The sequence below is a fragment of the Apteryx rowi genome, unplaced genomic scaffold, assembly GCF_003343035.1.
Source record: "Apteryx rowi isolate R43461 unplaced genomic scaffold, aptRow1 scaffold_63, whole genome shotgun sequence".
Taxonomy (NCBI): Eukaryota; Metazoa; Chordata; class Aves; order Apterygiformes; family Apterygidae; genus Apteryx; species Apteryx rowi.
This window is the reverse complement of record NW_020450905.1, coordinates 1,456,370-1,479,927: the sequence shown is the minus strand read 5'-3', so window position 1 is coordinate 1,479,927 and position 23,558 is coordinate 1,456,370. Positions and strand designations below refer to the sequence as shown.

Sequence of the window (23,558 nt, the reverse complement as noted above, 5' to 3'; positions counted from 1 at the left end):
GATACCAGTTTTCAGTTTGAGTGCCCATATTTTGTCTTTACAATTTGAAACAGTCAGAATATTCATGACTTTCTGCTACATGATACTGCTCTGCAGACTTCATCTTAGAGATATGCACTTCAGTACTTATTTCATAAGTGTCACGTTTGATGTTTAGTAAATTTTAATTAGTGTTGCATCCAACTGCACGAAGGACAAAGCACAATTTTTAAAATTACAGTAAAAAAGTTAAGGAGAGTACTAATCTATATTCTTCAAAATGAAGACTATTTTACATTTGTTCACTATGTACATTGTAAATGTTTATACGTCAAGTTTATATTTAAAAATAATCAAAAATTGCAACAACTTAGTGACAAGAAATGAGCTTCAGGACATGAAACTGCAGGACAGTATGTATGAAATATCACACATAGCCAGAGGCCTGTTATTAGGGAGCAACCATCTCCCTACCCTTTTCAAAGACCTATCAGCAAATCTGTCTTTTATGCTATTCCATACTCATCAAATAACTCTGAAAAATCAAAATAAAATTTTAATATAATAGTTCCCTGAATTAACTCTGCAATCTCAAAAAAAAAAAAAATTGAAACTCTCAGATCTAGGCTAGCAATTATATGCATTTAATATAAGGTGATGGACACAATTTACTGTTGTAATCATGTGGTCTTTAGTGGTCCAGCTCTGCTGAAATCATTAGCGAATAGGAATAATTTGATACAATACAGAGCTTCCACAGTTTGAAACAATGGAATCTCAAGCTTGCTGCTTTTGTAAGGAACCTCACATCTTCCTCTGTCACTTGTTTTTGCTCTCTTTTTATTGTCTTTTTCCTAATGCCTCCAAGACCAGTTTCTATTACAATGCACAAAAACTGCTAAACTAGCAACGCAAAACACCAGGCAGAGATTTCTCAGTTAAATTATTGACGCTTGCAAAGTACTTTGAAAATGTAAAAAGCCATAGAAATGAAAGGTAGTTTTATTAAAAATAATGAAAATGGATATTGGTACTTTAATGAACATAAAATATTTGCTTGTTGGATGTTTGTTTCGTAAAGAGAAAGAAAAATATTGTGAAATCACTATGCATAATGCAGACCATTGGCAAGCCTGTGCTCAGAGCTGCACAGGTAGCAAAAGCAGTTCCAGTGCCAGACGATACAATAAACCAAATTGTCTCTCTCCAAGAGGTGGACACTGTCGGAATAACCTCCTCCGCAAAAGGACTCCCTGTATCAGATACAAGCTGGCGCAAACTAGGGCCAGAAATAACAGCGGCCTCTTCAATGTAAACGGGCATCCGTTATCTATGGTTTAAGTTCTCACAGCAAAAAGAGAGCACTAACTCCTTGCTGAACGTCATGACAAGCATCTTCAGAAAAGCCAGTCCAACATCATGTCCCTATTATAAAGGATGAGTTATTGGTAAGGTAAAGACGCAGCCTATTCTGAGGCCACACTTATTACTTGAATAAACTTTGCTCACCCACATTTCTCTTGCTGTATCTTTAAACAAAATCATGCATATATTGGCATCACTAATGCTGCAATGACATGAGTGACTTTTTTTTTTTTTTATTAAATTTGAATTGTCTGTTATTTTCGATGGAGGCAATACAGATCTACATTGTATGGCATCCTCCATTCTCTCTCACRTACTGGCAAGTAGTTCCTAACTGCTACATTAATCTCACACTGTGCTATCCTACAGAAATAAACYGCTATAACACTTATTGAGGCTAGTGCAAAACTGACAGAACTAGTTTGTAGGAAATACTTCACTTTCATTTTCCTTCAAATAAAGGTACACGACTCAAAAATAATTTCATAAACTGTTCTGAGATTATATATACACACAGACAAACCATTTGTTCATACTGAAGGAAAGCCACTCCTCTGCACAAGTGAAAATGGCAGTATGAGAGGAGAAGACAGTCCTCCGCTTTGGCATCTCATGTAGACTCAGGCAACCTGTGCTACTGACTTCCACCTGTGACTTAAATGGGTCTCCACTAAAGTGACTTTAGTATTTGAGACAGTATGTCTACTTCAGTATCGCCGAAGCTTAAAAGCATAAATACCTGCCACCTTTCAAGTGAGGCATAAGGTCCTGTATCAATCACTTCCGAAAAATTTTTCCTACAGGCTTACTTTGTCAGTTCCAGCTTGTTTGTGAAACRGAAACAATACAGGAATTTTAACACAGACTAAATCTGTGTCTCAAAATAACTTAATACTATAATTATATAATGCCCCAATATTGCACATCACCAGAAATCTTCATCATCAGTTGACCTAGGGAAAATTATTTACCCATCCGTCACATAAAACAGAATTCTTGACATTTCACAAGGAATTAATTGCTACGAATAATTCAATCTTTAAAAGAGAAAAATTTGTGCTTCCACGACCACTGAAACTGGAAATGTCAAAGATAATTCTTCTGGGATGCAAGAGGGAAGAAAATGCAAGCTCAGAGCCAGAGACACATTGTTGTCTCTTTACAGCGATATGCAAACATGGAAGAACATATTCATTTTTGGAAAACGTTAGAAGTGGGAGCACAAAAGGCTAGTCTTTCTTTCCAGAGAACGCATGTATGCAGAAGTCCAACACCAGGGATAATGTTGCACTAGATAAGTCAAAATATAGGTAACTCTCTACAACAGACCAGCTATTAAGGGAAACCCACAGGTATCCATGTGCTCAGACTGCAGAAAATTAAATGTTGCTAGTTTTATCAGTGGTTTAAGAAATTCTCTGYGATAACCTGGTTTATGAAGAACACCTCACACTTCATCTAAACAAACATAGGGTTCCCCCCCCGCCACTACCCACAATGGGGAAGAAGCTAAATTTTGTACCTCAGTGGCTATGGCTGTAAAATAACACAAGAAATTAAATTAGGATATACACACCAAATAAGAGTTGATATCTAGATATAATGTTCTGATGTGTAGAACTAAGACAAACTATGATTTAGATTAAAATACAGAACTATGCCTTAGAGCAGATATTTTATTCCTCCTGTGCTTTTACAGTACCTAAAACAAGCTGGTCCTGAAGCCTCTGGGCAGAACAAACCTACAAATATTACATATGAAATTATAACAAAATGTCTTCTATAGCTAAAATTACTCCCCAGAGGAATCATAGTTGACACAGCAGACTCCTGGAAGACAAGGAGTTATGAGCAGGTCAGGTACCAGAGAGATGTGTGTCACTGAACAAAGCCTTAGTAAATTAGAAAAGATGCATAATGCATAGTGCAGTCATTACAACTGCACATACTTATGCATTCAGTATTACTCAGCTCTGTTAAATATCATTATGTTACAATATATTTCAATGCATTAACTATGAGAACCAAAAGCTTGTTCTTCCCTGAGAAGAGAATATAATGTGCTAATTTGACTGGTATTACCTTTCACTTTCAACTATAAAGCTTTTTGCCATATTTTGTGTTACTCAAGATGGCTTTTGCTTATTTATTTTATTTCTGAGGTTTTCAATAATAATTTAGTTTGCTAGACATAATTTCAATAATAATTTTAGTTTCCTAAACATATTTAATAACTCTTTATACCAACAGATTTACACTGGAGTTGCATTAAATATCCTTATTATTTCATGGCTTCATGAAAACATCAAGAAATACACACACATTTCACATTTTAATTGGTAACACAGATGCGGTTAAAAAAAAGCATTTAATGCATTTGAAGATTGCTAATGGAAAAGTAATGTTGCAGCACTCTTACATGAAAAGTGGATAACTATCTGCTGGGTTATCATTTTGGAACAACTAAGCAAACAGTCCAACAAGTGAAAGAATTTGCTCAAAGAAGCTGCAACGTGTAGTTAGGGACAGAGAGGAGGGTGGGACCACAGCAGCCAGATGAGGCTACTGTGGGGCAACAGCAKAAGTAAATTATTAATAGTATTGCACATCACAAGAGGAAGTCTTATAAATCCAAACCCATCTGGGCATTATGCGGACAGATAAGAGAGAGAACCTGTCTTCTGAAAGCTTGGCATCTAAAATATAAAAACAAGACAAACAAGACATGTAGATAGAGAGACAGAGAGGCAGATAGGTAGACAGACAGATGAGGAGTACAAAGAAACAGGGGAATATTACTCACAACAGTAGGCAGTTGTCTCAGCACAACAGCTGCCTATGCATCGTCAAGTTAATCACAGGCAAGAGGACAAAAAAGTTCTGAGGAAAGGTTTAAAGCAGGATAATGAGTTAGTTTAGTGTGAATTAGTAGCGAGCTCTTTCCATGTGCAAAGGACAGTCATGGCACAAGCAAGATCACTGAGAAAGTAAGCGTTGAACAATAATAGAGGGGCAAAGCAAACGAGCTGGCATCTGAACACCATTTAAAATATAAAAGGCAAGATTCAATAGTTCAAGAAAGGTTCTGAAAGAAAAAAAAAAAAAAAAAGGAAAAGCCTTCTGTTTTATACCATTGAGAAGGCAGAAACAGGAGCAGATAGATGATTAGAGCAACAAGCCAGAAAAATAACCTTTCATCAGTATTTTGAATAACTTCGAGCCTAGTGAGGCTGTATTTAACAGGGCCAGAGAAAGAGATTTTGCAATTGCAAGGAACAAATTTTAGCTGTGCACCCTTTACTTGGAATGTCTGCATCTCAAAACTACTTCCTAGGCAGAATCAGCTATATTTAAACATTGGCCAGATGTGAAGATGCTGAGAAAGGGCAAGGCTGAGGAATAAGGGCTGGATAAGAATGCAAGTGGGATGCCCAGAATGATTAGAGTAAACAAATAAAGATTAAAACATGCTTAAGTTTAGGTGATTAGACATTGAACAGATGTCTGAAAGACAAGGAACATATTTAAGTTGAATAGAGATAGAGAGAGAGGTTAAATCTGTGAGTCAACAGCATGGAGCAGAACTTGAGTTTATGTTGACAAATACAATTGCCCAGACATTGCATAAAAAGAGAAGATGGCAAGAAATAAGTATGCCCAATTGCAAATCACCAGCCTCGATAGTATGAGAGTGGTTTTTGTTTTTTTTTAAATGGTGTGGGCTACTAAGAACTAGACTATTACTAAAACTCACCTTGGCAGCCTAGGAGAAACATCACTGATTACAATGAAATACTATCATGAAATTCTTTGAGAGACAAGGACTTACTGATGTTGACAAGTTTTGTTGACTACTAACTATCACTGCCAAAATCTTAATGAATATAAAAGTAGAACTTCCCGTTCAATCCTAATGATGATCCTTCTTATTTTAAAATTATTGCATACTGAAGGGGTAAAGTTGATATGTTTATACCTTTGTTATTGTTAATAAACAGAGAACTAATCTGTAGGGAGTTACCAGTATGGAAAGCATAATACATACCAATAACGTAGATAAAATGAAGCATCCTTTTGCAGAATGTGCAAATGTGGTTCAGAAGACTCAGATTCCACAAGATGAACAAAAGATATTAACAGCAGTGGGTTGTGTCAAACAAATCCACCCTACAGCTATCATGTAAGACATGAGCTCCTTGAAAGAAAAAAAAAAAAAAAAAGCACCACCAAGCAAATCAGTGAAAAGTCATACATAACAGAACCAGGAAACGCTTTTCTGTGAGAAATGCACATTCATTGTTGAAAAGTAGAATGATGTTATTCTTTGCACAGTTATACTTTGGTGTGAAACAGGCTTTTGTGAAACACATTTAACACTCTATTTGGCTTAATTTCACCTACTGTTCTTCAGCCTCAGAGTAAACTTCTGCCAGCTTCACCATCAAGTGCTGCAATTTCTGGAAAAAGTAATGAAATTTTATCCTCAGTGAAAACTTGGTATTTTAGTATAGCACTTCATATGAAATCAAAACAGCAAAAAATACCAGGATAAGCAGCGAAATCCTTGAGTAAGCAGAGCTGCAGGACAAGAAAAACTGCAGAACTGACTCAAGTCAACAAGGTAAAGGAGAAGCTGGCTGTAGTGGAAGTTGAACTATGAGTTGTGAGGAGGTTATGGGATTTCCACCCCCAACTCTTGAGGAAAATGACAACAAGCACCAACATATTTGAAAAGGGGAATCAAACAAAGCAAACCAAAATCCAAGCATCCAAAAGCTAAAAGTCCCAGCTTAGTCTTACTGAGTGTAGTAGGTGTGATTGCCTTGGGCAAGCGAGATACGTGTGCACAGAATGCAGGCAGCTCATCATCTTCAAATCCCATCACTGTTCCTTGAGGTCAGATAGACTGAACTGGATAAACCCAAGAGGCGAAGTAGAATATTGATAAGGTTTGCAGGGACATCTTAAAGCAGTTTTATCTCCATCCTGGTAGGGTCTGTGCTGCTGAGGAGGAATGGGAAGCAAACACAGAAATGGGACTTCACCACCAGCTGATGGCACAAAAGAGAATCTGACTCAGCAGCCCCATGAAAAGCAGGATGTCAGCTGATCAGAAGGGGCAAGCTATGGCAAATTACATTGTCAGATATAAAATAAAGTAGCATGTTGATTTTCCCTCCAACAGTAGATAGTGGGCCCCACAAAGAGATGGCTGGTGGCTGCAGTCCATMTGGACACTAGTGACAAAAGGAGGAAAGGCAGCAAGGTCGTGGAGGCAACATTAATCTTGCTAACAAGATCCTAGTGGTAAGGTAGAGGCAGTTTCGGTGCACGGGCGCAAGGAAAAGTTGCTTAGATTCACAGAAAATGGGGAAAGTCTGAGAACAATCAGAGCTCTCTAGAAGGAAAGGGATCTATCCAAAACAAGACGGAATCAAGCAGTAATCACTCAAGATTGAGAGGTTGCAAATGATCACACAGCTAGAGATGAAGACAGACAAACTCTGCACTCCCACAAAAAGGAGGCAAAAATGTTATTCAGGATGYGCATATGAAAGTAATGAGACCATAAACAAATATACTCATACTTCCAYGCAAATGTTAGAGAGTAAACAAGGGAAGATGGATAAAGTGATGCACCTGATTTTAAGTAAGAACTGATGTATAGGGCATCTCAAAAAATTGCTGAGAGGAATATTTATTAGGCTAAAAATTAAAGGAATTTCATAATATGTTATGGTAAATGGGAAATTCACAACAGTGATATTCTACCTTTAAAAAGAACTAAATAAATACAACAAAGGAGCGGTCAAAAGAATAAAATGCTCCCAAGTAGAAATGGTATAAACTGAATTGAAATATAAACCATATTAAAGGTTCAGCAAGCAAGCAAGCTATGGAAATGTATTTTTTTTCTTAAATCTGTCCACTTAAACTGATCCTCAACAGTCCTTAATTTTCCTTGCCTTTCCTTGACTCTTTCCAGTTTTCCCATATCTTTCTGTAACACAGTACCTCAATCTGAAACGTAGCTTTCCACATCAAGCAATACTACTTCCTGGTCATGTCAAGAGATGCACATCTTTACCAGGTTAAAAATTGTATTTCAGACTCTTACTACATGTGTGCTTATTTACACTCAACAAATTTAATCCTGTAGAACTTATTTTAAAATACAAACAAAGCATTTGCCAAAACAGAAACCAGGACCAACAACTACCTTCTCCCAAGAGGAATGCTATGCCTCTATATCCGTTTGCTCAAGGGGAAGCATTATGCAGCATTTATACCTTTTTCCCCTATTTTTTTTGTAACATACATTAGAGGTACCAAAACCTTGAGTACATGCATCTTTTTAGTATTGTACAAATACAACAAAAAATTCCGTAGACAAACACTAACGATTATACCTCAGGGAACATCTCCGCCCTGATAAGAGATAGACAATATACTATAAAGCCTCTGATTTGGCCGCCTGATGTAACAAGGACAGTGAATAGAAATAACAATGTAAGATTTAAGTTTTAATTTTAGATTCAAATAAAAAYTCAGTTACGGTTTCATACATCCTTAATAGTGTTTTTTGAAAATAAATCTTCACTCATTCCTCCTTTGGAGATCCAGACTACAAAAATGTTTAACACAAGTAAAAGCATCTTAGTTATCAGAACTAGCACTTATATTCCATTCCCAGTTCTTTTGCTGAAACTCTGTACTATTGGTACATATAACATATATTACTCCATATTAATACATACACTATATGCAAGTTTGTTTGTGGCAAAATAACTTTAAAAAACACAATCACAGATTCCCTCCTCCTACCTCTCAGTTTACCCTCAGACCTCGGGCCTGAACAGACACTATCACAATTCCCTCCTCAGTTGATCATTTCCTTCTGATAATGGTCAGAAGTCAGATGATGGTGCTGATGTTTCAGTCTTTCAGCAGTCTTTGATAGGGCCCACCAAGAGTCCTTCTACGGGAAATGGCAAAGGTAGGGGATGTAGCCTGCGAGGTTTTTCTTTTCACACATTTCAGGTATGATCAGACAGCTGTGATGGGAAACTGGTAAAACATTATAGGAGCTCTCATCCTATTCTGCCTCCTCTCTTGCTCAAAGCGTGCTTGGTGGATCCTGTTGCACCTCAGCCTGCCTAAGTGTGTCATCACTGGTTTGATGACAGCACTTGGCTTTGTGTGTCCTCTTTGAACGCTGGTTTGACAGTCTTCTTGGATTCACTGCTGCAAGCCTAATTAGGATCCTCAGTAAGCGGCTGGAGGCTGGCAACCACTGTCTATACAAGATGAAAATGTAGATGGATGAACAGGATGATGAAAAAGTGCTTTAATCCTAAACTTAGCAGTTGCCAATAGGGATACTTAAATGCCATAATATGGCTGCTTTAACAACAAGGTCAGTAATGTTCTCTCAGTAATGAAAGACTCATGACCATAATATGTCAAGGCTGAAACATAAACCACTCTTGCTTGGAAGTAATTTAAAGGCTAGTCTGGAGGACAGCTGCATGAAAAAAGGTCATGCAACTTTGCAGAGGATGTAGATATTTGAAAGTCTGGTTTTATTCCAGCTTGGAATGAAACCCAAAAGTTTTGAAATTCAATGAAAGAAGAGAGTCCAAGCTCTGAGGCAGTCTGCCTGCCTATCTTGGAACCACAGACCATAGGAAACCTGGAAATTTTTGATGGGGAGGAACTCAGCTGGCTTCAGTCAGGACCTGATCTTTTAAAATTAATGAAGTTATTCCTACATTTAACTAATTTACAGAACTGGAACCATAGGCTTGATTCCTTTACTTTTCCAACAGCTTACAGCTGGCATGATTTCTGCACTACAAGCACACTTTTTGGCTTATGTATGTATGAGGACAATATATGTGAAACAAAATGTAAGTGATATATGATGCTACTTTATAATTATTAATTTGCACTTCTTAAAATTAAGGCAACCTATTGCCAAAAAAAAAAAAAAAAAAAGAAAGAAAGAAAGGGCACAAATCAGATACACATTTATATTGCTACCACAAGGATGCCCCAATGAGCTAAAATTAACAGGAGACAAGGAATACGGTGTAATTGTTGAGCGCACTTTTAACCATCTGGTGAGTGTGTTATGCAGGCTCTTCCCTGTGCCAATCTGCAGAATACGGGCAGGCTCTCCTGCATAGCTTTTCCAACACTTGCTAATGCTTTTAGCTCTAAGGTCCACGGTTATCACATACTGATTCTTCAAAATTGTCCAATTTAGATTCTGACAGACAAAAGCACGGACAAAGAGCTGAGCATGCACTGGCCTCTAGACTACCATCTACCTTCATCTGAGACCAAGCCACCAGAGCATTCAGATCTTCCATAAGAAGACAAAGATGACTCAGGTATTTTATAAATCACACAACAGTTTGTGGCCAGACTAACATACTGAATCACACTCAGAAGGGGACTAGGAGCTACTGTACAGCACAGATGTGAAGAGCTCACATCAATCTGATCAGCTAAAGAGATGGAAAGTCACATATTACCCTTGACAGAACATTAAAGCATCTGGGAAAGTTCTGACCAAAAACACCCTGAGGCTTCCACCAGTTACATCTACGCTGTGTTGTGCCCTGGAACGTTGGAGATTTCACGGTCCCAAGCTGAAGGGCTGTCCATGATGCAGGAATCCTGCAAGTCCTGTGTCTGTAGATCCAACAGCCCCTCTCCTCTCCTCTAAGAAGCAAAAATTTCAGCACTGCCCTGTTTATGAAAAACGTATCTATCTGTGAAAGCTGCAAGGGCTCTTGGGATGCATTATCTTTGTTCATACATATCCCAGCAATTCAAACGTGAACTTTCTTTTAAGGAGATCACACCTGAAAAGCTTTCATTCCTTAGAGCATCTCAAAATGCTAAGTATGTTATTTTTGAAAGTCTCTGTTTAAATTAGAGCTTGTGGGAAGCTCCTTTCATCATTGGTTTGATTGAAACTGGAGGAAACTTGAATCATCCACTTCCTTCCCCCTTTTCCACCCCCCACATCTCAGATCCTGCTAAAATGTCCAAAAATGTATGTAATAACCTCTGGAAATTTTTTTGGCATTTCTCTGTGGGATTATAGAAGTCACATGATGAAAATTAGTCTACTTCCCTAAGCCAAGGCAAGCTAGTACCTCTTGGAGGCCTTCTTGTGGCCAGCCTCCAACTGCTCAAGGAGGTGTTAAAAGGAGCTCCTGCTCTGGTGCCTTTATAAGTAAATGAATGTCACATGAACCATTCTCTAAGGCTACTTCATTTACCAATTCCTAAAGTAAGTTGACAAAAATCAATCCCTTCATTTAATCTCTCTTGGATTTGTAGCCATTCAACTCTTCAGCAACACTGGCTCAGAAGCTAAATAAATAACAAAAGACCAAACAAAACAGACTTCTTTCCTCATTTAACACAGCAGGCCAATAAGTATCATCTTGCGAATTTCCCTTTCCTCTTTTTCTTTCTCACTGGGTTTTCATGACCAGCCACTGATTCTTATATTAATTTCTGCTGGCAGAGTAAGCTCATACTGCTTCCCATTCTTCTGCTGTGAAATATGGGAACTTTCAGAAGATAAAAATATTTATCTTAAGATAAACACTGATTCCTTTTCCCAGCAAATCTCATGTGGTTCATTCAAATCATTCTCAAGATTACCATTCAAGAAACTCTTAAAAGTATCTGGAAACACTGATTTTGAGCTTTTCTTCACGCTTTGTTTCAGAAAATCTACCACCTTGTCAACATCAGGTTCATCGGTTATCACACCAAGGCCCCAAAACTGGGCTGTCCTGGTAACACACTCTGTAGTACTTGTATAATTAGTGTTTTCATAAGCAACAATTAGAGAAGTCTATGAGGTCCTTTCACTACAGTATTTTGGGTTGATCAACACCTCCAGTAGTGCTGACCGCTTAGCRCTCTCTAAGTAGAGACAAAATGCACGAACCCTCCAAGGAAGCGTCGAGCTCTCAATACAAGATGGAGCCTTTAGTCCAGATGACTTAGGGAACCAGTAGATAACATGTTTTTACAAAATTAAAATGCCACTGTTTACATCTATTCTTACAATCAACAGAAGCAGCTGTTATTTTCATTTATGGAAATTCTAAGATGAATCACAACCATTAATTATTTTTCCATTTGAAATGAGAGCATCCAGGACAAAAAACAAATCTTTTGAAATCATTTGCAAATGAACTAAATAACACAAGTCCTAATTAGGAAAAGATGATGTTGGGAGGTGAGAAACTAGTATTGCCTATTTCAAAAATTAGTTTATAATATCAGCAAGTCCGCAACTCATTATGCTCTGTGGAGACCACAAGTCAGCTACTGTCTGATAAGTACTTTCAAAATAAAATAATTTAGCTTACAACAGTCTTCAGAAATATCACTGCTGATTAAATGTCCACAAAAGCTGAATCTTGAGGTTCCCATTGTTATAGCAATTGTTTTTAATGCTGTACTAAACATTTTTAATGTGCTGTTGAACCCAATCCATTTGAGGATAATTATCGAATTTGGTGGAGTGAATTTAAAAAAAGAAAAAAGAGAGAGAGAATTTAAATTGATGCAAACTGCATAAGATAACTGAAGTATATGTGGAAAAAATGTTACAATCAGAGTAAAACTACAAGATGCATATTGAAAATGGTGAAAACAAACATGGGAGATTCTGCTCAGCTAAATTTCATAAGCAAATTCGAAGATAACATTATGAAAGGGGTGATAGGGTATAAGTTTCTATCTCCACTTTAGATCAAACTAATGACATAGTATTGCTTCTCCACCACCACAGGGAAAATTTTTAAAATAAGGAACAAACAATTATTAGTTCTCCTCATTTCATTCTAACAGATGGACAAAATGATTTAAATATTAGTTGATTAGGAGACAATTGGGCTTCAGGGTTAGAAAAAATCAACACTGAATTTTCAGGGTAACTAGGAAATTATTTATATTTTAGGGGAACCTAGCAAAGTTAATGCACTGGCTATACTTCTTTCTTTTGGTGGGCAGGAAGGAGGCACAACCATTCTGCCAATCAGGCAATCTGACATTGGAGAAAGAATTGGATTAGGAATAGTTTTATCAGATCTTATCTGCATTTTAAGTTAATCCTCTCTGTCATTTTATTTCAAAACAGCACTCATCCTACGGCAGTCAATTGCATATTAGCTTTGCAGTTGCTCAGAGTGGGATTTTTATGACACCTACATGAATCATACACCCACCCTTAGCTCTTTGGAAAATACATGCTTTAATAGACTGTCTCTACCAATGTGTATAAATAGCTTTGTTTCATTAATGTGTTTTATATCATTTCTTTTTACTCTGGCTGGTTGAAGTAATTTGCTCTCTATGGGAAGACATTTGTCTCTCAAGAGGAACACAACAGAGGTGTTTATTGTGAAGCTATAAAAGTAGGGAGGAAGGATAAGCAGTAACCAAGACTATTAGATCCAATTAAAATTGCTGGTAAAACAACAGGAGAATATAGTTAACTATGACAGCAAGCAGAATTAAGAAGAGCCAACCCTAACAGCAGAAGAAAAAAGAGCTATTAGATCTTTAAAGATCACAGGAGGTCAGCCCCTCAATTATACATTTTAGTACAGAAGACAACACACACAGTAACAAGCAAGGTCCAAAAGAAGAGAATGCCAATGGCTGAATCATTAAAAGCCAAATACAGTAACAGAAAGAAGTTTATAGGAAAGCATCACCAAGCAGCTGTCTGCACAACTGCAGATACGATGAGATTCTTACAAAGCACATTACATTTTCTACTCAGATCCTAAACATTAAAGCTTTTCCTCTTTCCTCTCAAATAAACAACCTACCTGTTTAACTATGGGTTTCCTAAATATGTGTAATAAATTATTTATGAAACTGATGAGACTAGGAGTTGTACTTAGACTCATGAATTCAGATTCAAAGTTACAACTTGGGATAGAGAGAGAGTTGGGGAGAGGAGAGAAAGGTTATTAGGTGATTCCAAAATTCTAAGAAGAAAAGTAGGTTCAAATCCAAAGTACTGGTCAAAGCTCACATCCAGCAGGGTCTTTGCTTCTTTTGCTAGACTCCAAGTTCATGCATTTTATTGTATAACTATAAAAATGCTGATAGTTTTACTGATAACAAGACATAGAGCAATTACAGTCATGCACACCCTTATGCACTCCTCTGTATAATGACTGTATGGATGTTTATTAACATATGCAATACCCTACAGATTTCACTGTTGATAATACGAGATAGACCTTGCTCAGATCTTTCAACTCTTGTCACCCTCTGGCACAGGGAAAACACCTAGTATCATGTCAATATTCATCTATAATAAATGTCACGTCACTAAACGTCACAAATCCAAATGAAGAAAATCCAGAATGAAGAAAAAAGCAGAACAATTACTCTTAATCCTATATTGTAAAAAACATAGATGCTCCAGTTCATATTGCTTCCCGACGCACACTTTAATAAAGGTCTCCTTATACCACCACAACCACAGAAAAGGATTTAAAAGCATGCATAAATAAACCATGGAGTATATAAACATAGATAATCCTCGGGGGTATACTGGTTCCCCCAGACTTGTGAAGTCATGCTTCTGTCTTATTTTCCACTTAACAGTGTATATGAGGCATGGCTGATTGCAAGATGAGTATACTGGTATCCCAGTTCTCCTCAGCCACTGTTACTAGCAATTGTAATTAAGAAACAGGACCAACATGTAGCCAGTGTAAACTGCATCAGCTGAGCTCCAGCCTACCAATATACAACTTTACTTTTCAGGAACAGCAAGGTGCAGTCCTTGTTCTAAAATTCACATCCATGCAAAGGACCTGCAGAAAGCTTTCTGCTCCACGTTATTCTTTAATGCAGACCTGGACCCTTTGCATTGGGATAGCTTTCCCATGATGTTTCCTCTATATTTTAGATACTAATGTAAACCATCTTTGCAATGGTAAGCACTGCTTTCTACCCCAAGTACCCCATTGCTACATTGGGAAACTGAATTTCATTCTCCTCCTGATACTTCCCTGAACATGCAGAAATAGAAACAGATGGGGGGAGGGGATATGGACTGTTTTAAGTCATAGTCTTGTTGACAACGTATGTGATACAAATCCCTTTCAAGCTGACTTATTTCAGCATTGAAACTTTCTTGCCACTTTCATTTGCCTATGACTAAAAACATTGCATCACTGAACCTGCAATCTCTGGAAGGAAAGTGCATATAAAATCACTCTAGTCTTCAAACATGAGGGGGGGGGAAGAAGGTTCGCATCCGATCATTCACCCATCAGCCAAACAACCTATACTTAAGCAGGTAAGAGCATAAAAAGTTCAGAGCTTGGACTAAAGAGTAAATTTGCGAACTTGCACAAATTTTTACTGGAAGGTAAAATACAGGAACCTCCAAGATCCCTGCTCCATTCTTAGCAGGTTTAAAAAAAAAAAGTCACCAAAAGAATTCTTCTGCTACACTTAAAAGTTAAAAGTTTCAACATGTTCAGCATTCCGAGTAGTAAAGGGATTTGGGAGATACTGTGAAGTAAAAAGTCCTTAAGCTGTTAGCTCAATGCACAGCTATAAATACTGCGTTTAATGCTAGAAAAAAAACAAAAAATGAAAATAAATTTCATTAGTTCATTAACAACAACAAATTACAGTGGGGCGCGCTGAACAGGGTTTATCCAACTGAAAGTTACAACGCAGAGCATGGACTCAAAAGGGCAAGAGAACTCTTCACCGGAGTGCAGGTCCAAAAAACTCAAAGTCTCTTCAGATAAAATTGGTGAGCAAGATGACCTTAAAAAAATAGAGCATTCAGCTGACTTATAAGAAAAACAGAGGAGCAGATTCATTGGCAATGCAAGATCTGATTTTAGTCACCAAAGATCATCTGTCCAAGCTAAATTCGGTATAATCCTTCATAATCAACATTTACACTTATGATAAAATATTACAGGAACCAATTACAAATAGTGGCAGACAAGTTCACATGGCTGCTGCTGATCCATCACTACCATCACAAATGCTGAAAGAGAACTGCTTTAACAACTGTTGCCCTTAGAGACCTGACTTGTATTCTGTTTAATTTCCCAGATCCACGAATTACATAACTTTACACACACACACACCCCAAAACAACCCAAAAACCTGAAAATCTCTGAAGACAGTGGTGCTTCATATCTGCAAGACAGAAAAATTACCTTTTTCATTTTTATTAGCATCAACTAGCTACCAGCAGGAAACAGCCAGCAGTGTCCAGAAAAAGGTGATCTACATACAAATGTGACCAATCATCAAGCCATCCACCAGCCTAATGGAAAATGCAATAGGGTTCCCCTGCAACCTGGGGAGGCAGCTTCAGTCTGTTGCTGGAAGAGCCCATCACTGCCGAATTCACCCGACAAATCGCTGCTGATCCAATCTCCATGTTGCTTTGACAAGAAGAAACTCTTTAGGTAGCAGAGTTCATTTAAACACACAAAATCCAGTGYGAGTTTTAGGTGGCAGATGAATACGCTTTTACCTTTACAGCAAACATACGGATGTACACAAAATAATGTTACTATTTAGTTCTCATGCACTACACAGGTATGCGGGCATTATTCTTACTTTTTACCAAGGGAACAAGTAATGGAAGCGCGACTCAGCAACGCGTTCAAAAACCACATAGCATTTGAGTGGCAGAAGAACGAAGAGAATCCAGCTCTCCTAAATTCCAGTCCAGTGCTTGTCCCCGAGTCCACCTGGGGTTGGCAGCATACGATACAGGCCAAAGAAGGCAAACACGAAGGTTTTAAATGGCACAAATCAAGAGCTTGGATTTACAACATTTTAAAGAGGCATCGGTGGCAAGCAGTAACTACCAGCCCCTGCTGAGATACCAAAACAGCTATGCCGCAAGAAGAGGCAAGGTGCCACGTAGCGCATGCAGTTCAGGGGTACCGACACCTGCATTAGATGATAGTATCTCCTCAAGAGCTAATTACRTGGACTCGGTATCTATTTGGAGTCTTCTGTCTTTTCCTATTAGGTAYGTGAACAGCATTCTACCCTGGTATCCCAGACCGAACAAAAACCATGGCCACTTGCTCCCACCAAAAGCTACAGAAATTTTGCCTCAGCTGTCAGTGGAAGTAGCACGCAGGCACTTTGATTCTTAACTCATATTTTCTAGTTAAATTCATTTCAGGTCATGTCTGTCAATCAATGCTCTTGTCTAAAGACAGGATAATTTTCTGTATTAGCAAAAAGAAATAGAAAAACAAAACAAATGTTATTGTTACATCCGTTAGGATATCTGTAAAACTCAGTCAGGACAACATCATAGAATAAAGGGAAAAAAAGACTGAGTTTCCATGAACCTTGCACACAAAAAGGTGAATGAACATTGTGGAGAAAAAGTCTCTCCTATTTCTCAGCAAATCAATTGTTTAAAGAAATAAGCCTGCTTGGAGTACTACATAACACTATAACAAAACCTTGTCTTAGCTCTCAATGACTCATGATTTGCTGCATAATCAGATCTGAAGTTGAAACCTGGTAAAACAATAAGAGTATCACTATGTGAAAAAATTATATCTATTCAAATACTTTAATTTAAAATGCCCTGTTATTTCCAACAGAGGGCATAATCAAAAACAGGGCAATTGCCACCAGCATTAACGTAAGCTTACTGAATAAATGTTACTTTTCATTCTATTCACAGTAGCCATTAGAAAAAGTACAGTGGAGGTTCAATAATATAAAGAGTTTTTAAACTGCATTTGCTCTATACACATTCACTTTTCTGTTTCACTTGCACACTACATGGCAAGAATTATTATTTAGTACTTCATTTACATGCTTTATTCTATTTCCCCTGTCTACTTCAAAGTTTCATTTATAAAGAGTTCTTTTATTTATGAARGTAGTCAAGTAGCTTCTCTTCATCCAAGGTAACCTTACCATAGTAATGGTCCCATACCAGCTTGCAGTAGAAAAAATATACTTTAATTTGCAGAAATCATGCATAGTAAATTGTACTAATGCCTAACAGCTACATGATTTTAAACTCTTTGATTTGAGAGTGAACACAGACAAATAAAATGGCTCCTATAGGGGTTAGTAAAATAAGCATGCCTGCACACACACAGGTTGACACACAAGACTTTGCTAAAACTCTCAGATTTGCCAGCTGAAATCTGCAACTAGTTTTGTTGTATATACTTTTTATACAGGCACTAATGCACTGTTCACCAGCTTGAGTAAAAGAACCTTGCACAGTTTCATGAGATGTTGACTACTCTGGCCCCAATTCTGTGATGTGTGAGACTTTAACTTTAAATAGGTATTTAACAGTAAACATTTCCAATATCTCTAGCATAATTACTTGCATGCTTGAAGTCCTGGCAATATGGGGCTCAGTAGCTTCAGTTTATTGCAGAACTGAGGCTCTAAAATAATAAAAGTTTGAAATTTTTAATTACAGAAAACATATGGTGGAGCGAGGAAAACAGCTGAAGAGCAGTACTTTGGTATGGGAACCGACGACACTCACTACACTGATGGCTTGAAATTCTCAAGTCCTCAGGACAGCTTTGCCAGCTGATACATGTTGCCAGCATGCTAAAGTTTTTGCTAGATATCTCACTGTTGCAAGTGGTATTACCACTTCTTGTTATCTCCACTTCTGTAAGAGGTCACTACCCCTGCAACAGAACCGATGGCAGGCACCTGGCAAGGGGCAGCAAGGTATATATTCACATCTGCCAAGTTTGCTTCTGGGGTGGTAACCCCTCTGTCGAGGGGAAGAATTGACAGCTGGAGGTGACAGTATATTCAGTTTCTCTACCAAGGTCCTCCAAGACTCTGCCTGTCAAACTCCAGCCAAATCCCTGGCTGAAGCTAGGCTTCTCTCCCCCATGGCTCACTGGATTTTTATCCTGTGAAGGCTTCTGCTAGTCAACATAATTTTCCTCTGCTACATCTAAAAACTGAATCAGCTGTATCATTCATCTCCTGTGGTCTGTTATCGGCTCCTGGAGTCTTTGCACAAAATAACACATTCTTTTCTCTGCTCTTAGTTGATAAAGTAGCTTCCCTAGCTAAATAGACATAAAGTTGTAAGCAGAACCATAYTGGCAGTGATTTGACCCTGTTGAGGACAACTGGCTCCCCCAAAGTTGTTACACTTTCTCCCCAAATCGCCATTTGAGCTGGAGTTTGCTGGCCTGTTCCTTCTCCCACCCAACCTTCTCATACTTGGCTTTATAAGTCCTTGCTTTGCAAAGCAAGCTCAACACTGGGGTGGTTCCTCTATTCCCTTTCCTAAGCCTTTCCTACTGTTTTGTTGAAATGCCTGCCCACCATGACTGACATGGAGATACACACTTTCTTGCTCCAAAGAGTCCTTGCTCCCCTCCTGCCGTTTATTTGCTGGAGCACAGTAGGCGATTCTTCCTCTTTTTTTTCCACCCTGGCCTTGTGCCACTTGACCCTGGAGTTTTGTTCTCACGTTGAGTTTACAGGGAGATCCTATTCCTCATCCCCCACATGGCTTCTCATATCCTGAAAGTCCCTCACAGATCAGAAGAATACATACAATAAACAAAATAAAAAGCAAGTGCCTCATAGTTCATGTTAATCACCAGTGCCCTTGGCTAATAGCAGTTTTGSTCCAAGACGGTTGGTTGTGAGGAGCTTTTCAGCAATCAAAAAAGGCTGTGTGGGAATATTTTGCTTCACCAATGGGAGCTGGATGATTACTGGAGGGTACAGAAAGATTCCACCCTACTGAAAACTCAGATATTCACCAGTGCATCCCTGGCATAGGATTCTCCCAGATGCTTCCATAAACTGATCTGGGGAGAGCTCCCGATCTCTGCTAGCTCCATGCCTCCAAACTTCTTAGCCCCACTGGATGTCCCTGTTTTGGCAGAGCCTCCTACCCCTCCAGCCCCAGCTCAAAGCAATGAAGAACAGAAGAGAATTTTGCTAATCTCTCCCTCCCTCTTTATATTATTCCCTTAGCTCACAAGGAGAGTGATATCTGCTCCCCATCCCAAGTCTTCCTGCCTTTTCACACCCTACAGAGGGCAAATTATTACGTAACTGTTAAAGAGAAAAACAGCTTTTACCCACCACCACAATAGCCAGAACAGTGTATTTTATATCTTCATCTCCATTTTCTTGAGTATATAAGTAGAGACCTCATCTCTGCAAGCTCTAGAGATACAAAAGCTGGAGAGAAAGAAGAGATCAGCTAAGATCTAAAACAAAAAGCAAGGCTGCTTAAAAAAAAAAAAAAAATAGAAAACTCGTCCCAGAAAGCTTATTTACAAATAAATATTCAAAGAGTCAGAACACAGATAAATTCTATCACAAGGAATCTCCAATTTGCAGAATGCCTATTTATACAGGCTAGTGTCTGACTATTTACCCTGGAAAAGTTGTTACTTGCATAGTAATCAAGCCCACGCTTACTACAGCTGTTGCAGAGTGAATGAGCCCTCTTCTCAGCTGAACAATGAGGGGGTTCAGCCAAATCAGTAGTCCAAGAAGAAGGGACCAAGCCACAGAGACTATTTGAGATGTGAGGTCTGGAGAGAGAGGCTGACAGCTGAATCCAGCTAGGAAGCTAAATGCATCTCCTGGGCAGAAAAGCCATAAAAAATTGAGGGCCTGTCTACATATGCAGTTGCTTCTTATTAACTCCGTATGTTGGCACGCTAATTCCACAAGGTTAAACTGAATTACAAAGTTAAAATAATTAGGCACAAGGCACACTCTTCGGAATAAGCATGTCCATGCTTGAATTATTTAGGAATATCTTAATGCATTGACAGTCCATAGATTTTGTAACCTTTTGCCCATACAATACAGCCGCCAGTTCAACTGCAAAATAACAGGTTTCAGACATGTATTGGTGAAGCTAATCCAGCAAATTCCTCCTTGTGCAGACAACGCCTATAGGAGCACAACTGCTGTGAAAGGGAGTTCATTCCCCCACACCAATAGTAATAAAGTATACTAGCAAACTTGCTTCTATTTGAGCAACTGTTTCTACTGAGAGGCTTCTGCCATCAATTTTACTAGTCACACATTGTACATGAAACAAATGTTATGTTGGCAAAACCGTGAAGGAAGGCCTGATATGAGATCCTCTTCTTGAACCTTGCTCACAAAAGAGGATAATGAGCAATACGGTAGTCTTACCAGAAAGGAAGAATGACAAAATGAGAACTCTTTAAAATAAGCGGCATACTTTCTTGACAATATGAACATGGGGTCTCTGCAGTTTGTTTTAGTTATCCAGGTTTTTTTTAAAAGGCTTTAAAAGCTCAGTGTCTGCAATCTCAAGAGATGACAATGACTTCATTACTACAATCAAGCACATAAAAATTAATGATGATAAAGGTTTTTTTTTTTTTTTTTTTTTTTTAAAGGCTTTAAAAGCTCAGTGTCTGCAATCTCAAGAGATGACAATGACTTCATTACTACAATCAAGCACATAAAAATTAATGATGATAAAGTTTTTTTTTTTTTTTTTTTTTTTTTTTAAGACTGTCTCTTTTTAGGAGCAGTATAGGAGTTGTCTCATTGATTTATTGTAGTTAGAGCCTTGACATTGCTGCTTTCAGATTGAAATGTGAAATATCTTACAGCGCCACTTAAAAAATAAAATCACCTGTGAGTTGGATGATGAAAACAGTGCAGAACAATCTGAAACATGCCCACAAATTGTTCACATCCTACAAGGCACCACAAACATTTGGATAGTGTAGCAAATCCTCATTACTCAGAATTAGTAAGCTTCTGTGTGTAATGAGGACATCAGAATATCTAGCCAAAAAACAAACAAACAAAAAAACCCCCGAAACCCAAAAATCCTCTTCCAAACTCTGTCTTATTCAAAGGCATTCACTTGAGACTTCATACATACAGTTAGCTTTTAAGCCTCAATTTTTCAAGACCCAGGCAACAGGAAAGTTGAAGAAGAATTATGCAAGCTACAAATACATCCAGTTGAAGAAAAATTATTATAGAGAGAAAGTATATTTCTATGGGACAGAAAAAAAAAAGACAAATCTTTTTAACCATAGATTGACAATGAAGGGGATACCTTCATGTAAACACATTTGAAACAGCACAGTGCTGTGTAAGAGGCACTCTGTCACTCATATAAAAAAAAATTAAGCAATTATGGAGTCAAATGTGCTGTAGAAGTCATCTCTCTCTAAATCCCAGAGAACTTTTTGAAAATTCAGTGCATATGGCTTGCAATTTCTGTTTACATACATAAATACAGCCTTACCTTATCATAAATTCTTCATTCAGATCTAATCCTTCATATTTACAAATTCCATCACCCTGCTACCACTCAGCCRTACATAACAGATCATTAGTAAACTTTATTTTACATAAAAAAATAAAGTATTAATCAGTTACGTGCATTTTATCCACACGTGCATTTTTTTTCAAGTAAAAATAAAATATTTGTCAGCTGTAAAGATTTTTAGGAATGGACACAAGCAAGGAAATAGCCATATAATATCCATGAACATTCAAAAGAAGTCTGGGAGCTAGTTCTTCTGCATATTTCCTAAATGCTTTTGTTCGTGCCAAATGCAGTTATACTCTGTTCTGGATGCACATTTATGGGCATAAAAAACACCTTTACGTGATGATCTTGAAAGAGAGAATATTTAAATATTTATTTTTCTATGAAGTCAAATAAGCTGAATCTTTTGACCAACAGTTGTAGACTTGGTAAGGAGAAAGGAAGACGTTACCACTGCTAGGCACATACCTCTGTGATGAAGGATTTGGCTGTCGATGGGTTCATGACAAGAATAGCCCGTCTCAGAGTGTCCCGGTAGCGGTTCAGTTCTTCTATCCGCATCGTGGCAAAGAGCCCCGTGATCATTTTATTGATGTTGTTTTCTACTTTCTGCAAGGCTACATCCATTCCCTGCTGAGACACTTTGTCCAAAAACTCTTGTATGCCACGGATATCTAGGAATATCAAAAAGCCCATTAAGGTGTTAATTAGCAAGTGGAAAAAAGACACAAAAAACTTCTCAGTTTATCTCACAGGAGCACTTCGTTCAATGTCAGGTAAACCCCTTTGGACTTTAGCATAATATTCACTGGAGCTCTTCCTGAGTCGCGCTCATGCCATTTCTTAAAAGCACTAAAACGTGAGAAAAAACAGCCACGCACCAGCTACTGTGCAAAAGCACCGCTAGAAAACAGGACTTGAATTATCCCCAGCTGCTTTCCTAATTTGCTCACTCCATCACCACACCAGTTCCATATTTTCTTAAGGGACTTTTGTGCTAAATCTACGAAGTGCAGGGAAGCTAAGACAACCGTAACGTACAGCGTTTCCTTTCTGTGAGGGTTTGGGGCCGGGGGGCGGGGGGGCAGGAAGGAAGCAGGTTGTTTTCATTTCTTTTTCGTGGCTCAAAGTAACAACATCCACCACAACACCTTGTAGTTTAATGCGCCTGAGCAAAGCTTGGGTTGCCCACTGCAAAAGCCTTAATGTTGTTCCAAACTGCACGCCTATTTATTTCCTTCGAAAGCAAAACAACAGCCAGACCTAAGCTGCAATCATGCCGTCTGCTCCCATCTGACACAGCAGCTGCCAGCTGAGTTTACCAAATACCTCCACAGCAAACTGCTCCGGCAGAACTTTCCAGCGCATTCTGATTAAATCCGCCTTAAAAAATGGCTTGGAGAGGACGGATTGAGCTACTAACTCCCCAAATAAGAGCAAAAAACTTGCCCTCATCTTTTTTTTTTTTTTTCCTTCTGAAGGGCTTTATTGAAACAAAACCAAGAAACTTAAACTTTTTTAGAATAGAGAAGACCAAAAGTGACTAGGTCAGCTTTTTTTTTTTTAAACATAAACAAATCTTGCCCTGCTGCTATACTTCCAGTTTTAATCTTTCAGCGATTTACCCCAGTGGGAGCAGGCCCCCCAGGCCTCAGGCAGATCCTCTGGGCATCGCTAGCACCTCCCGGGCCGATTCCTCCTCTCCACGGCTGTTTCTCAGCCTTCTCCGGGGCGCTGGACGTCGGCAGCTCCCCGGCTGCAGCAGAGGGAGAAAAATCCTTCCCCCCTTCGCCGGATCCCGTTCAAAGGGATGGAGCGGCCGTATGAGACGGCCATCTGAGGC

At 38.5% G+C, this 23,558-nt stretch overlaps 1 protein-coding gene across 1 annotated transcript in view; it reads right to left on the bottom strand.

The window, feature by feature from the left end:
- Nucleotides 1–23,558, bottom strand: part of GRID2 (glutamate ionotropic receptor delta type subunit 2) — a 714,293-nt gene that overhangs the window by 263,084 nt on the left and 427,651 nt on the right. Inside the window, exon 4 of the mRNA XM_026084197.1 lies at nucleotides 22,184–22,389. Within this exon, the coding sequence (XP_025939982.1) occupies nucleotides 22,184–22,389 (206 nt within the window). The remainder of the gene's footprint in view (nucleotides 1–22,183; nucleotides 22,390–23,558) is intronic.